This window comes from Scheffersomyces stipitis, chromosome 4 (genome assembly GCF_000209165.1).
Source record: "Scheffersomyces stipitis CBS 6054 chromosome 4, complete sequence".
Taxonomy (NCBI): Eukaryota; Fungi; Ascomycota; class Pichiomycetes; order Serinales; family Debaryomycetaceae; genus Scheffersomyces; species Scheffersomyces stipitis.
This window is the reverse complement of record NC_009044.1, coordinates 1,588,210-1,600,875: the sequence shown is the minus strand read 5'-3', so window position 1 is coordinate 1,600,875 and position 12,666 is coordinate 1,588,210. Positions and strand designations below refer to the sequence as shown.

The 12,666-nt window shown below is 39.8% G+C and overlaps 4 protein-coding genes across 4 annotated transcripts; 2 read left to right on the top strand and 2 right to left on the bottom strand. All coding sequences in view use genetic code 12, as the record gives it.

Annotated features, from left to right (window-relative positions):
• Positions 1–19: 19 nt before the first annotated feature.
• On the bottom strand, positions 20–1,996 carry PICST_58916 (predicted protein; the record flags this gene model as incomplete). Its single annotated transcript, XM_001384224.1, has 1 exon — positions 20–1,996. A coding segment is annotated over one exon (1,977 nt), but the record flags the coding sequence as incomplete, so codon positions are not given.
• Positions 1,997–2,842: 846 nt separating this feature from the next.
• Positions 2,843–3,907, top strand: PICST_58842 (predicted protein; the record flags this gene model as incomplete). The annotated part of the gene is made up of 1 exon (XM_001384573.1): positions 2,843–3,907. One exon carries the CDS (start codon positions 2,843–2,845, stop codon positions 3,905–3,907), a length of 1,065 nt encoding a protein of 354 aa, XP_001384610.2.
• A 1,106-nt stretch (positions 3,908–5,013) lies between these two features.
• Positions 5,014–8,556, top strand: PICST_45980 (predicted protein; the record flags this gene model as incomplete). Its single annotated transcript, XM_001384572.1, has 1 exon — positions 5,014–8,556. The coding sequence occupies one exon, from the start codon at positions 5,014–5,016 to the stop codon at positions 8,554–8,556; it is 3,543 nt and encodes a 1,180-aa protein (XP_001384609.2).
• Positions 8,557–8,660: 104 nt separating this feature from the next.
• Positions 8,661–12,322, bottom strand: PICST_83586 (predicted protein; the record flags this gene model as incomplete). The annotated part of the gene is made up of 1 exon (XM_001384223.1): positions 8,661–12,322. Exon 1 carries the CDS (start codon positions 12,246–12,248, stop codon positions 8,661–8,663), a length of 3,588 nt encoding a protein of 1,195 aa, XP_001384260.2. The 5' UTR covers positions 12,249–12,322.
• Between the last annotated feature and the right edge of the window lie 344 nt (positions 12,323–12,666).

Genomic DNA, 12,666 nt, shown 5'->3' with positions numbered 1-12,666 from the left:
ATATCGTCTATATGTCTATTTACAGTTTCAAGATAAACTCAAGATACCCGCAATCCCTTTCGTCGAACAGCTTATGGTATATTCTGTTAAATTTGGTAGGCTTTTCTTCAGCGATACGTGACAGATTCTTGCATAGATGCCACTCGTCCCATATTCCGTCAATAGTCTCTCTTGATAACGTCAGAGAATGTCTACTTAAATCAGCAACATATTCAAAAATTTTATGGGTATTTTCGTGGCCCCGCAATTCAGATTTAGGTATTTCACGAAGCAACATGATAATCTTGTCATCTACCATACCACCATAGTCTAGCAAATAGTGGTAGAGGTAAAACTGTAAGCCATCATGAAAATAACCTCTGAGAACTGCCGACATGAGACAATAGTAGTTCTCATGACTGAGAATCTTGTTAGACTCTTTGAAGTAATTGAACAACGTAAGAGAACATAACTTGGAAGATGACGAATTTGCCAATGAATTGAATATTATGTCAAACAGATCTTTATCGAGCCATTTGGTAGCGAAATCGTGTTCAACATGAAATAACGATTGCAAAGTTCGTACAATCGAAGTGAAGTTTTGATGTATATGCAAATGCTCCAAAATGCAATTAATAAAGATGGTGATCGAACTATCTAAATTTTCATTCAACATGTACTGGGTATGGGAACCGACAAAGTCATGGAGAACATCGAGATTAGCCAACAAATTTCCATACTGAGATGATTCGATATTGGTATTGGCCATTTTTCTAGGCAATACCGTAGTTACGGTTTCATTCTCTTCTGAATGAAGAATTCTATCAGAAATCTGATTTCGTTTCTGAACGGCTTTTTCGATGTTCTTGTCGTGGTCACTATAAGACCAGAATTTGGATGACATGGCAACAGAAATATCTCTATAATTAAGTTGTTCTTCTTTGTCGACTTCCAACTTTTCCATTATTCCATTGATAACGCTAAGTATCTGCTCGATGCTAGTGTCTTTTAATTCATGATGACCAGGTTCTGATTCGTTCCAAATCTTGGTCAATTTGTCGCTGTAGCAATATGCTTCTATTATTTTAATGTATAACTCCTTGTTTAGTGCTCTTTCTCCTTTAAATTTCTTATGAATGTAATGTGATTCAATCAAGCTCAATGTCAGATCGACATCTCCGTTACCTGACAAAGTATGCAATATTTGAAAAGTCGTATCGTCGTTAATGTAATTAAAACCACTATCCTTTGTGGTAAGATCTTCAAAAATAGCGTCTTCTATCGAAATTGTAGAATTAGAAAAACCTCTCATTATGAAATGGTCATAGACTAATTTCACCAACTTATAGTGGTTGCTGGACAAAGCTGTGTCCAAAAACTGAACCCAGAGCTCGTTGGAAATTATGCGTTTGTTGTCATTGATGTCTTGATGTCTCTGCCGGTCATCTATTTCTTGAACAATAGTGAGCCACTTTAATATGTTATCGAAATCTTTGTCTCTTTGCAAGACCAACAAGAGACGTAGAATAGGAAGCTCTTTCAAGATATCCTGCAAATCGTAACCCGAATCCTCTAGCCTACGTAGAGTCTTTTCAAACTCATCTACAGCCCTTTCTGTCTGACCGGACCTTAGCAAAATGGTAATATAAGTAGAACAATACTGCAATTCAAACAGTTGCCTACCTTTGAAGTTCTGAAAGTATTTTGTGTATAATTCGTTCAACTTTACACAATCTATCATGTCTTCACTTTGAGTCAAAATTAAGAGAAGATTTCGGCAAAGCAACCATTTCTGGTCCTCAGACAGGCGTATGGTGATATTTCCAATTTTCATGTTCATAGCCTCTTCAAAAAGAATGCAACCTAACTCAGATGAATTGGAACTGGCACTGGATTCTGCGATCGCCTTCAATAGCAAAATGTATGTTGTAAATGTGACACCTAGTTTCTCGCTTTTTATGTATTGGCAAAATTTCCATACAAGTGGATATCGCTTGTACCTTAGGAGGTACTCTATGAAAAAATCTCGTTCTGCTGGACTTGAAAACGATTTGGAGAACTTTGACTGGTTGATTTTCAGGTCTTCTCTCGATAATTGACTGGCAAGCCATTTGAAATGGGAAGGTATGCCTCTTGAGGGCAATTTGTGAGAATGCTTTTCAGGTGTTCCAACATGAGTTGCAGTTGAGAGATGCCGTATACGGAAATTAGAATTACAGAAAGAACACTGCAATGCAGTTCTATCATCTGCCATTTTCCTTGAATACAAACCTGACATATACCCACTTGACGTACTACAGTTATTGTTTCCGTTGGTTTTCTGAATATGAGAAGAATCATACAATGACAGTGAACTAAAATCTCGTCTTTTGAGTACAGCACCAGTATTTTCAACTAAAACAGGCATTCTTTTCGCAAGTCCCTGCCGTATTAGAATCCTACACTGTCGTACTGGCATCATGTAGTATATCCAGCGATTGAAGTGATTGTGAGGCTAAAGAAAACTAGATTATACTAGTAAATTCATGAAGAGCAGACTCCACAAAATATTTGCAATTAAATAAATGAAAAAATGCGAAGACATTTGTTTGAGATAGCATCGCTCACTTTCTTTTCCATAAGCTGGATATTATTAGAAAGAATACAGAAGTTATAGTAAAGGACTATCAGATATACTTTTACTATTTAGATTAAGATTGAAGAGAACTGAATTTGCGTAAAATCTGAACTTTTTCACTTTCTTGAAGATCTAATTGACCTACAGCCTGAGACTCATGGAATTTAAATATCACTATTAACACACTATTATATCCATTAAAATCCCGTTGATTACAATTTCATCTGCATTCACTTCATACTTACAATGTTCAGATTAGCCAGAAGAAAACTTGCCACTTCAGCTGATACCATAGCGAAACAGCAGCAGTTCAACGTCTTTGACCGTTCAGCAAAGTTGCTCCAGAGATCCAGAACACCTTTGCTCAACCCTGAATTGCTGAGAAAGAAGGAATATTTACGTGACGAGGTTGCTCTAAAAACCATTGAACGTTTGGCATTCATCACAAGAGACTTTACAAATGTTCTAGATTTTGGTTCTCATCTGGGGAACTTGTTGAAGAATCTCTGTGTTGAGACAGAGATTCCACCAGACGCAGACTATGCCGAAACTGAGATCACCAAACAGTTGAATAATGACAAGAAAATCATCTGTAGTAAGATCAAAGAGTTGACCATGGTAGACTCGTCAAGGGAATTGCTCTATAGAGATGCTGAGGAAAGTTTCAATAGCGTATTTCCGGGTAAGGTTATACGAAGTGTAGCGGACGAAGAAATTTTTTCACACGAAAGTCTTTCGAAGCCAGAACATTATGATGCTGTGATTTCTAACTTGTCGCTCCATTGGATCAATGATCTTCCCTCGACGTTAGCTAACATCAACAGAATCTTAAAACCTGACGGCTTATTCATGGGAACGTTATTTGGAGGGGACACTTTGTACGAATTGCGTACTTCGCTACAACTTGCTGAGATGGAGAGAATGGGTGGAATGTCGCCCAGAGTATCCCCTTTAGTTAATTTAAACGATATCGGCTCCTTGTTGAACCGTGCTGGCTTCAGTATGTTAACCATTGATGCAGAGGATATCATTGTAGGAGGATTCCCAGATATTGTTTCTGTGATGGACGATTTGCAGGCCATGGGAGAACAGAATTCGGTCTTATCCAGATCGGGATATTTGCCTCGTGATGTCTTACTAGCAGCCAACGAGATATACAAAACTATGCATGGAGAAAAAGACGATAACGGTGTCGTTACGTTACCTGCTACGTTCAATATTATCTTTATGATAGGTTGGAAGAAGAGTGAGAATCAGCCCAAGCCATTGGCCAGAGGCTCTGGGCAGGTCAACTTGAAGGACGTATTGTAGAAAGTAAAAAGATGTGAAAGTTCTATCTATAGCTTCCGATTTTCGGTTACTTGTATATACTTGCTAATGAATAGAAAGGAAATGATGTCGAATAAATGGGTGCAAAAAATGAGAAAGCTTCCAAGAAAAGGGGGAAAGAAAAGCAAAAGTAAAATCAAAATTCATGAAAAAATGAAGAAAGATATCGCGGCTAGTAAGATTATCAAGTAGGCAGTCTAGTGACGACAAATACTAGTTCTTCCTTAAAGTAGCTGTTACATAGTGGAAGGAATAGATGTATGAATGGGTATACAGTATAATCGGATTACATAATTTTAACAAAAGCTTATATAATCGTAATTTTTCGCCACATTTCTTCTATATCCTCATAATTCTCTACAACTTCGTTTCCTCCAAAAGGCTATAAGAACTACATTTGTAACACAATATCTCCAGTTTCACCATCTTCCTTTCTGCTGTTTCTCGGGACGTCTCCACCTCTATTTCCATCTCCACAGATCACACGCACTTCCTCGGATATCCCCACATAGATTAGTTATCGGTGTTTGTATGCAGGTATATCACCATCATATGAAAAGCCGATAGAATTTCCAAAAACTTCCACTTTCTTCTTCTTCTAAGCACCACCAACCAGACGTTCTTGACTTGTGTATCGTTACCAAGCAAGTATAGTGGTTGAAAATAGCTAAAAGGAGTAACAGCACACTTTTCGATCCGTTTGACTTTTTTGTGAACCATTACACCACTTTTTCTTCTAATCTTGTGACTCCAGGAATCTAAGTGAAGTGGGATCAGTTGTATTTGAAGCAGTATCTGAAGACTTTCAACTATTCCAAAAGTTCATAAAAGATAGTTTCATACAAGCAACTTCCCAGAGGTGAACGTTTCAAAAGTTATCCTTTTTGTTTTCAATAGTGGATATCAAAGTTGATCTTCACTACTAAGGTACGAAATCTAACGCTCAGTACTGATATCTTTGTTGAAGGTTTTGCACTAAAGCTCTATAATACCGGACTATTGTTTTCTGTCAGACACTTTTGACTTTCGATTTTATTTATTGACTTTATCTTTATCTACTACTATTTGTCTATCATTATCAATCCATTATGGCGCGCTACAAAAACCCCAAGTCTCCGGCTAAGTTGAAACAGCAGATCGTACTTCCCACCTGTAAACTCGACTCCAACTTGGTTTTGTTGCCAGGGATTATATACAACGTTACGTTTTCTCGTTTCAAAGCTGCTGCGTTGTTGTACCGTTACAAGGATCTTGTATCGCAAGTCTCAATAATAAACAACTTGCTCAACGAATATGAGTTCAATCCGTCTAAAGATTCGGACTCAGTTGAAGAAGACGATATGGTCACAAGTCCTATCACTATCTCAAAGGTCGCTGTGGAAGGTATTGAACAGTTTTTCAAATACGAAGCAGCATTCAAGAACAGCCAGGGCTTAGTTTCGGAAAAGGATATTGCTGAAGTTGCACCCTCCAACGAGTTTGACTGGTTGACCCTTGCTATCAAGCCCAATTTGGAAAAGATCAAAGAGCCTAGTAATGCTCAAATTGATCCAACTGAACACAACAGTGTGGTCACTATAGCCAGAATCGTAGGAATCGTAGACGACACCACCAACATCAAGTTGACGTTGCAGGCTATAACCAGAGGATTGAAGATTGCACCCAAGAAGAAAACAAGGCCAAACGAACAACTCTTAGAAGTTGACTGGAGCTCAGACATCCCCGAGTTGAGGCGCCATTTTAAGTCTTTGAAGGATAGCAGTCTCGATTTGTTCAAGGTAATCGACAAATTTATTGTAGACTATCGTCAAGCTTTGAGCATCAACTCTGCCAATGGAAACAAGTCAAACCTCCAGATAACTAAACCGGGATCAAGATATAAAGGAGCCAATGGATCCAGCCAGAAACCTGGTGATTTGCTTACGTTGAATCCTTTGGCCAATGCTTTGTATCTCCAGTTGGCTGGTTCGAAGGATTTCTCCAAGGCATTTCTTAGTTTGCAGAAGTTATATGGCCAGTTTGCTTCTGATGAAAACTTGAAGGTTGACACGAAGTCATATTTGAGACTACTTGATTTGACTTGTGGAATCTTGCCATTTCCCAACCACGAGAAGTTGAAATTGCTCCATAAAATTAGCATTGATGACAGAGGCAATGAGTTGATCAACATGATAAACCAGCTAATCAAGATCTTTGACACTTTGGATGGTAACAACTCGTTTGTGAACCATTGGTTCTATAACGAAGCAACCAATATCCAGAAAGCCAATGTCGTAGCCAACCAGCTCAAATCTATCAGGTTGCTCTTAGAAGGAATGACGAATAAGACCAGACCAATCAGCAACAGAGGCAATATCAAATCGTTCAACAACAGTGAAAATGGCAATAACAATAAAACTAATGGTTCTGGAATCACAAGTCGTCGTCCTAAGTCAAATGAGGATGGAGGAGAAGTCTATGATGAAGAAGATGATGATGAAGAAGATGATGAGTTAAGAGCCATCACTAACTTCATCAAGTACAAGTTGCCAAATATCACGACTTTAAGTCCTGACTCCAAGAGATTGATTATCAAGGATTTCAAAAGAATTAGAGCCTCTTCACAATCTCCTGGAGGAGGTGGTAACTCTGATTTCCACGTGATTAGAAACTATTTGGAGATCGTCATGGATATTCCTTGGGACAAGTACGTCACTAAGTTCAAGTCCAACAAAGATATTGACTTGAACTTTGCCAAGAAACAGTTGGACGATGACCACTACGGTTTGGAACATGTCAAGAAGAGATTGATTCAGTACTTGGTTGTGTTGAAGCTTTTAGGAATTAACGCGGAAAAGCAGATTAGCGATTTCAGGAAAGAAAATCAAGTTCCTCTGCCTTCTTCTAGTGGACTGAATCTAGCCACTCAAAATAGTCTTGTGCCAGCTTCTTCTATTGTGATTGCCAACAACGACGAAACCTCATTTGCTCACAAACAAGCACAGAACAAGGTAAAGACTTCGATCAAGGAAAGCAATATAGAAAATCAAACCAACCAGTCGATTCAAGTTACCAAATACAACAAGTCGCCTATTATAATGTTGGCTGGGCCACCTGGTACAGGTAAGACTTCGTTGGCCAAATCTATTGCCAGTTCTTTAGGAAGAAACTTCCAGAGGATCTCGTTGGGTGGTGTCAAGGACGAGAGCGAGATCAGAGGTCATAGAAGAACCTATGTAGGAGCCATGCCTGGTTTGATTATCCAAGCTTTGAGAAAATCTAGATCAATGAACCCAGTGATTTTACTTGATGAAATCGACAAAGTCATTGGTGGAAGCTCTGGAGTGAACAAGTTCAATGGAGATCCATCAGCTGCACTTTTGGAGGTTTTGGATCCAGAACAGAACACTTCGTTTATTGATCACTACCTTGGTTTCCCCGTAGACTTGTCTCAGGTGATTTTTATCTGCACTGCCAATGAGCCTCATAACTTGACCAGGCCGTTGTTGGATCGTCTTGAGATGATTGAAGTTAGCGCCTATGACTACAACGAAAAGTTAATTATTGGAAGAAAGTACTTGTTACCAAGGCAGGTGAAGAGAAATGGGTTTCCTGCTTCTGATCGTATCGAGGAGTTTGTCAACATTGACGATGCCCTGATGAAGAAGATCATTGTAGATTATACGAGAGAAGCCGGAGTGAGAAACCTCGAGCGAAAGTTGGGAACGATTTGTCGTTTTAAAGCAGTGGAATACTGTGAAGGACTTTCTGGCAAGAGTTTCTACAACCCCAATGTTGAGGAGGCAGACTTGCCTAAGTATTTGGGTATTCCATACAGCTCTGGAGACTTTTCTTCTATAGAAACAACCATTTCGAACAACAGTAGAGTTGGTATAGTTAATGGTTTGTCATATAACTCGGACGGATCTGGATCGGTCTTGGTATTTGAGACTATTGGTTTCGACAAGAGAGTGGGAAATCCAAATAGCTCCAACACAGGCTGCTCTTTGGTTATGACAGGTAGATTGGGTGAAGTTCTCATGGAAAGTGGAAAAATTGGTTTGACTTTCATCAAACTGTTGATCTATAAGAACTTGATACAAGCCAAAGAGCAACCCGACGATAAGTATTTGATTGAAAAGTTCAACAACTTAGAGCTTAACTTACATGTACCAATGGGATCGATTTCTAAAGATGGTCCTTCTGCCGGTATTACAATGGCAACACTGTTCTTGTCGGTAATACTTGATAAGCCAGTTCCAGCGGATGTCGCCATGACTGGAGAAATCACCTTGAGAGGTTTGGTCTTACCCATTGGTGGTGTTAAGGAAAAGATGATGGGTGCTCATTTGAATGGAAACATCAGGCGAATGATTGTGCCTCGTGAAAATCGAAAAGATTTGATTGAAGAGTTCAGCAGAAGTGTAGAAGAGGCTGGAGACGTTGTTGATTCCAACTTGATGAACGAATTGTTGAAAGACAATGAGGAAGCTGATTTCAAGATGGATAAGGTTGAAAAATTCTATTTGAAGAGGTATGGCATTCAAATCTTTTATGCCCGTGAATTCTATGATGTAATGAAGATTCTCTGGGGTGAAGACGATTTGTTGACGAAACCGAAGTCCAACAGAATCCTCGAATACCACTTGTAATGTAGAATGGTAATTATGTTACAATTGAAATAAATATTCTGATTTGTTATGAAATGATTTAATATTGTACTATTTTATTGATGCTAGTGATTCTATTCTATCTATTATACACGTCTCTTCTTTCCAAAGGCTTGACTATTACCTTCACTAGATTGCAATGACCTCTTCTTACCCTCACGTGAAAAGAAGTCCTTCTTTCTTTCTTTTTCTTTTTCCTTTCTCAACTCTTGTTGTTTAGCTATCTTCTTCAACTTATCCTTGAACTTTTCATCCTTCTTTGTCTTTCTCTTGCTCTCTTTCTCATTCTTGACGGTAGCAATCTTCTGCATCAAGTCTCTTGCCTTCTTCTCGTCTCCTCCAAGAACAACAGCTCTCTTGGCCATGTACGTCTTCTTCTTTTGAGGCTTCATCTCAGCGATTTGAGATTTGAAAGGCAAGCTAGCCTTGATACTCTTTGGAACCTTCAATGGGTTGAATCTCCTTTCAGTTCTCTCGATTTTCGTGTAGGCACTATCAGACAATAGAGGTGTAGCAATGTTCTGTTCAGCTCTTACTGCTCCAGTCAATCTCATACCCTTCCATTCGTTGTGCTTTCCAAGCAACAACGAGGTCACAGGGTTATAGAATTTCTTGACCTTAACAGGGTACCAAGTCTTTAAGAAAATCTTGTCTGACATCAAGACTTTGTCTTCAAACGTAGCTCTGAAGTGGCCTTCTGGTTTGGACAAAGCTCTCTTAATTTCACCACGAATACCAGAAACAGTTCTGATGGAAGCACCTTCAAACTTGGCCACCTCCAAAGAGTTGGAGAACATGTCCTTGATGAAAGCAGTATTACGGAAAATCTTGTAAGGGTGGCCGACCAATTTTAGTTTCTTGACGATTTCTACAGATGAGTTCAAATCTTCAACAATACCAGTGGCTGCGACACGAAAAGCTCCCGTAGTAGAATGGTCATCCACCAAGTTGAAACCAACAAATGTCGTGTTAGGAGCCACCAAAGGACCGTAGAATGAAGCAAAACAGTAGGCATGCTCAGGCGTATACTTTAGCATTCTGTTTCTGGTTCTGGAATCTGAAGTGGTGTATATGGGTAAGGTCTGGAAACGTCTCCAACCCAAGGACAAAATCAACGGATCCTGAGACTTCAAGATCTTCTTGTGCCAACGATGTCTTCTGATTCTAACATTCATTATGCCGAATCTAGACTCGGTAGCGAGCAATCCACCCAATACTATAGGATACTCTGGTTGTAAATTTTCTACGAACTCACATGGAAGATTGCTGAAGACAATCTTCACATACGAACCAGCCTTGTAACCTTCAATCTTAATTCTGGTAGATGCATCCATGTTTTCGTATTCTGCCTTGTTTATTTCAAGCTGTTTGGCAATTTTGTTTTTCTGGAACTCGTACCATGTCTCGGCTTCGGCATCGGCTTCTGGATCATTGGATCCGAATTCACGATCTTCCTCTTCCTCGAATTGCATTTTCAATTTAGCTTTCTTTGCAGCGTTAAGTTCTCTCTTTTGTTCCACAGTAAGGTTTTCATCTTCTTCTTCTTCCTCTTCGCTACCTTCATCTCCCTTTTCTTCCTCTTCATCAAAGTCAACAAAGTCGTCACCTGCTTCTTCGTCGTCTGTATCGTTATTATCTTTGCTGTTATTGTCGTTGTCTTCTGCTTCAAGATCCTCAAAATCGCCGTACACTTCTTCATCATCGTTTTCACCTCCTTCTTTTTCTGTATTATCGTCGTTCAATTTAGGAGCAACTAAGAATCTGGACTTCAAGAACTTGTACCCATTTTCGTATTCTTCGTCACTATTACCTTCATCTACAGTTTCAGGATTGAATTTCAACTTGAGCTCTTCTACTGAAGGGTACTTCGGTTGGAAACTGTCCAAATCTTCTGACGACTCCTTGGTGTCTTTCTTAGAAAAGAAGTTCTCCTCTTCATCTTCGATACTTTCTTCTTCTTCGTCGCCTTCACCTCTCCATCTCCTGAGAATATCGGCTGGCTCAATGTTGGTCAAGTATAGAAGCTTGTTGATATCCCAGTTTCTCTTTGCCGAACCCTTCAATCTTGCAGCAGTAGCTATGTAGTCCTCTTCTTCATCTGAAGACAAGGACGAATCTTCGACGAACTCGAGCTCATCCTCTCTGTACTTGTTCCCGTTCTTGTGAAAATCAACTTCTATCATCTTTGGCTCAGACTCGTCGTCGAAATCTTCTTCGTCAACTTCAGACAACTCGTCATCAAATTCAGTGTCTTCCTTTAACGACTTCCCGTACACACGAGCTTTTCTCATCGACTTTCTTCCTGTGTTTATATGTTCAGTCTCTTCTTCATCATCATCAGAGTCAAGGTCTGATAACAAGCCTCCTTCTGTTTCGCTATCTTCTTCTTCGTTAACTTTCTTCAATGCATCTGAACTGGAAAACAATTGCAAACCGGGACCTTCCTCCAAACGTTCGGCCATGGTCTTCTGGACCTCTTGTAAATCTGTGACCAACTTTTCTCCTTCTCCCATTTCTTCACCTTCCTCGCCCTTGACAAAAGCTTGTCTGTTGCCCATATCGATATACACTGCATCCTTGTCTACAAGCACACCACCCACGTCAGACATAGGTGCATATATGATTTTTTGTTTGTCTTCCAATCTCTTACGTCTTCTTGTTGTTTTGGCCAAAGGCTCTCCTGATTCCGCAGCTGCTTTGGCTCTTTCTCTTTCAATTTCCTCAAGCTTCTGCTCGTAGTATGGAGTGGGACAAGGATCTGGAAGCTTTTCTACAGAATGAACAACTTGATCTCCTACACCAGCAATGTGAACTTGGGCTCCTTCGGCTGCAAGCGGAGTACCATGCAAATATCCGTAGATGGCGACTTTTCTGTCGCATTTCGGATTGTCCACTATATCTTGAGGATGGGTCAAGTCGGTGATTCTATCAGCAAGCAAATATGGATGCTCATTTCTCCACTTCAAAGGACGGAACTTCATCACCGAGATGAATCTGCTCAAATTCAAGATCTCACGGTCAGGATACCGGCCGTTAATCACCCCAGAAAGATAGAAGAGCTTGGCTCCCTGGTAGACTTCTGTCCAGAATCTGTGTTTCAACCTCTTTTTAGAAGTTCTCAATGTCAGCTGTGATTTGAACAAGTCCAAATGCGTTGATACACCAAGTACACGAGGCATACCATGGTGCTGAGCAATGTTTAAGAATTCCATAGTCTCCATTTCCAACCCATAGTTCCCATCAATCAAGAGCAACACCAAGTCGGCGATCTTAGCTGCATCGATCATCAGGTTTAAATCGTTGGAAACTTCAATGAAGGTCAATCTTCTTCTCTTTCCACTAACTACAGTGATTGGTCCCTTAATTTCTGTAAGTGTAGTCTTTGTCAATCTTCTAATTAAAGACTTGATCAATGTCGTTTTTCCAGTGCCAGGTGGCCCTACTACAGCTACTATCACTGGAGGTGGATCGTCTTCAGGTGTTCTGTCCACCATAGGAACATGTAGCTTTCTTTCGTTGACGTCATGCGATCTTCTGGCCATACGCTCCAATTTTCTAGGGGCATTCACGGCAAAAGCCTTCTTATTCTGGCCATTCTGGTGAAGCTTCTTTTTAGCCGTGGTTTTCTTAGATCCACCACCACGATGGGCCTTATTGCTCTGGTTAGCGTCCATTTTGAAAGTTTCCAGTAGCAATTATGTTACAGAACGACTGAAAAACTTTTATATAGACACAAAATTGGAATTCAAGAGAACTTTTGGGAGTTTGGCTGGAAGACTGGAGATCTCGAAACTTTTTAGTATATTTTTATATAAGTCCATCTCAAGTGCATCTCACTGAAAAAAAATATTTCCGGGCTATTGATCACATGACTTGCAGCAGTGGGCATCGTTTTGTTTGTCCGGAAGTCTCTTCTCATCGCAGCTTATTTTTCGCAGCAGTTGAAACATTTTCGCAGCTAACCTCTCCTCATTTTAAAATGGCTGCGAAACAGCGCTTAGAATTTTCTCATTTTTATCAATACTTCTCAGAACTCAACGGAATACTCTTAACAGAAGAAAACCCATAAAAGAAGAACAGTCTTAACAGAAA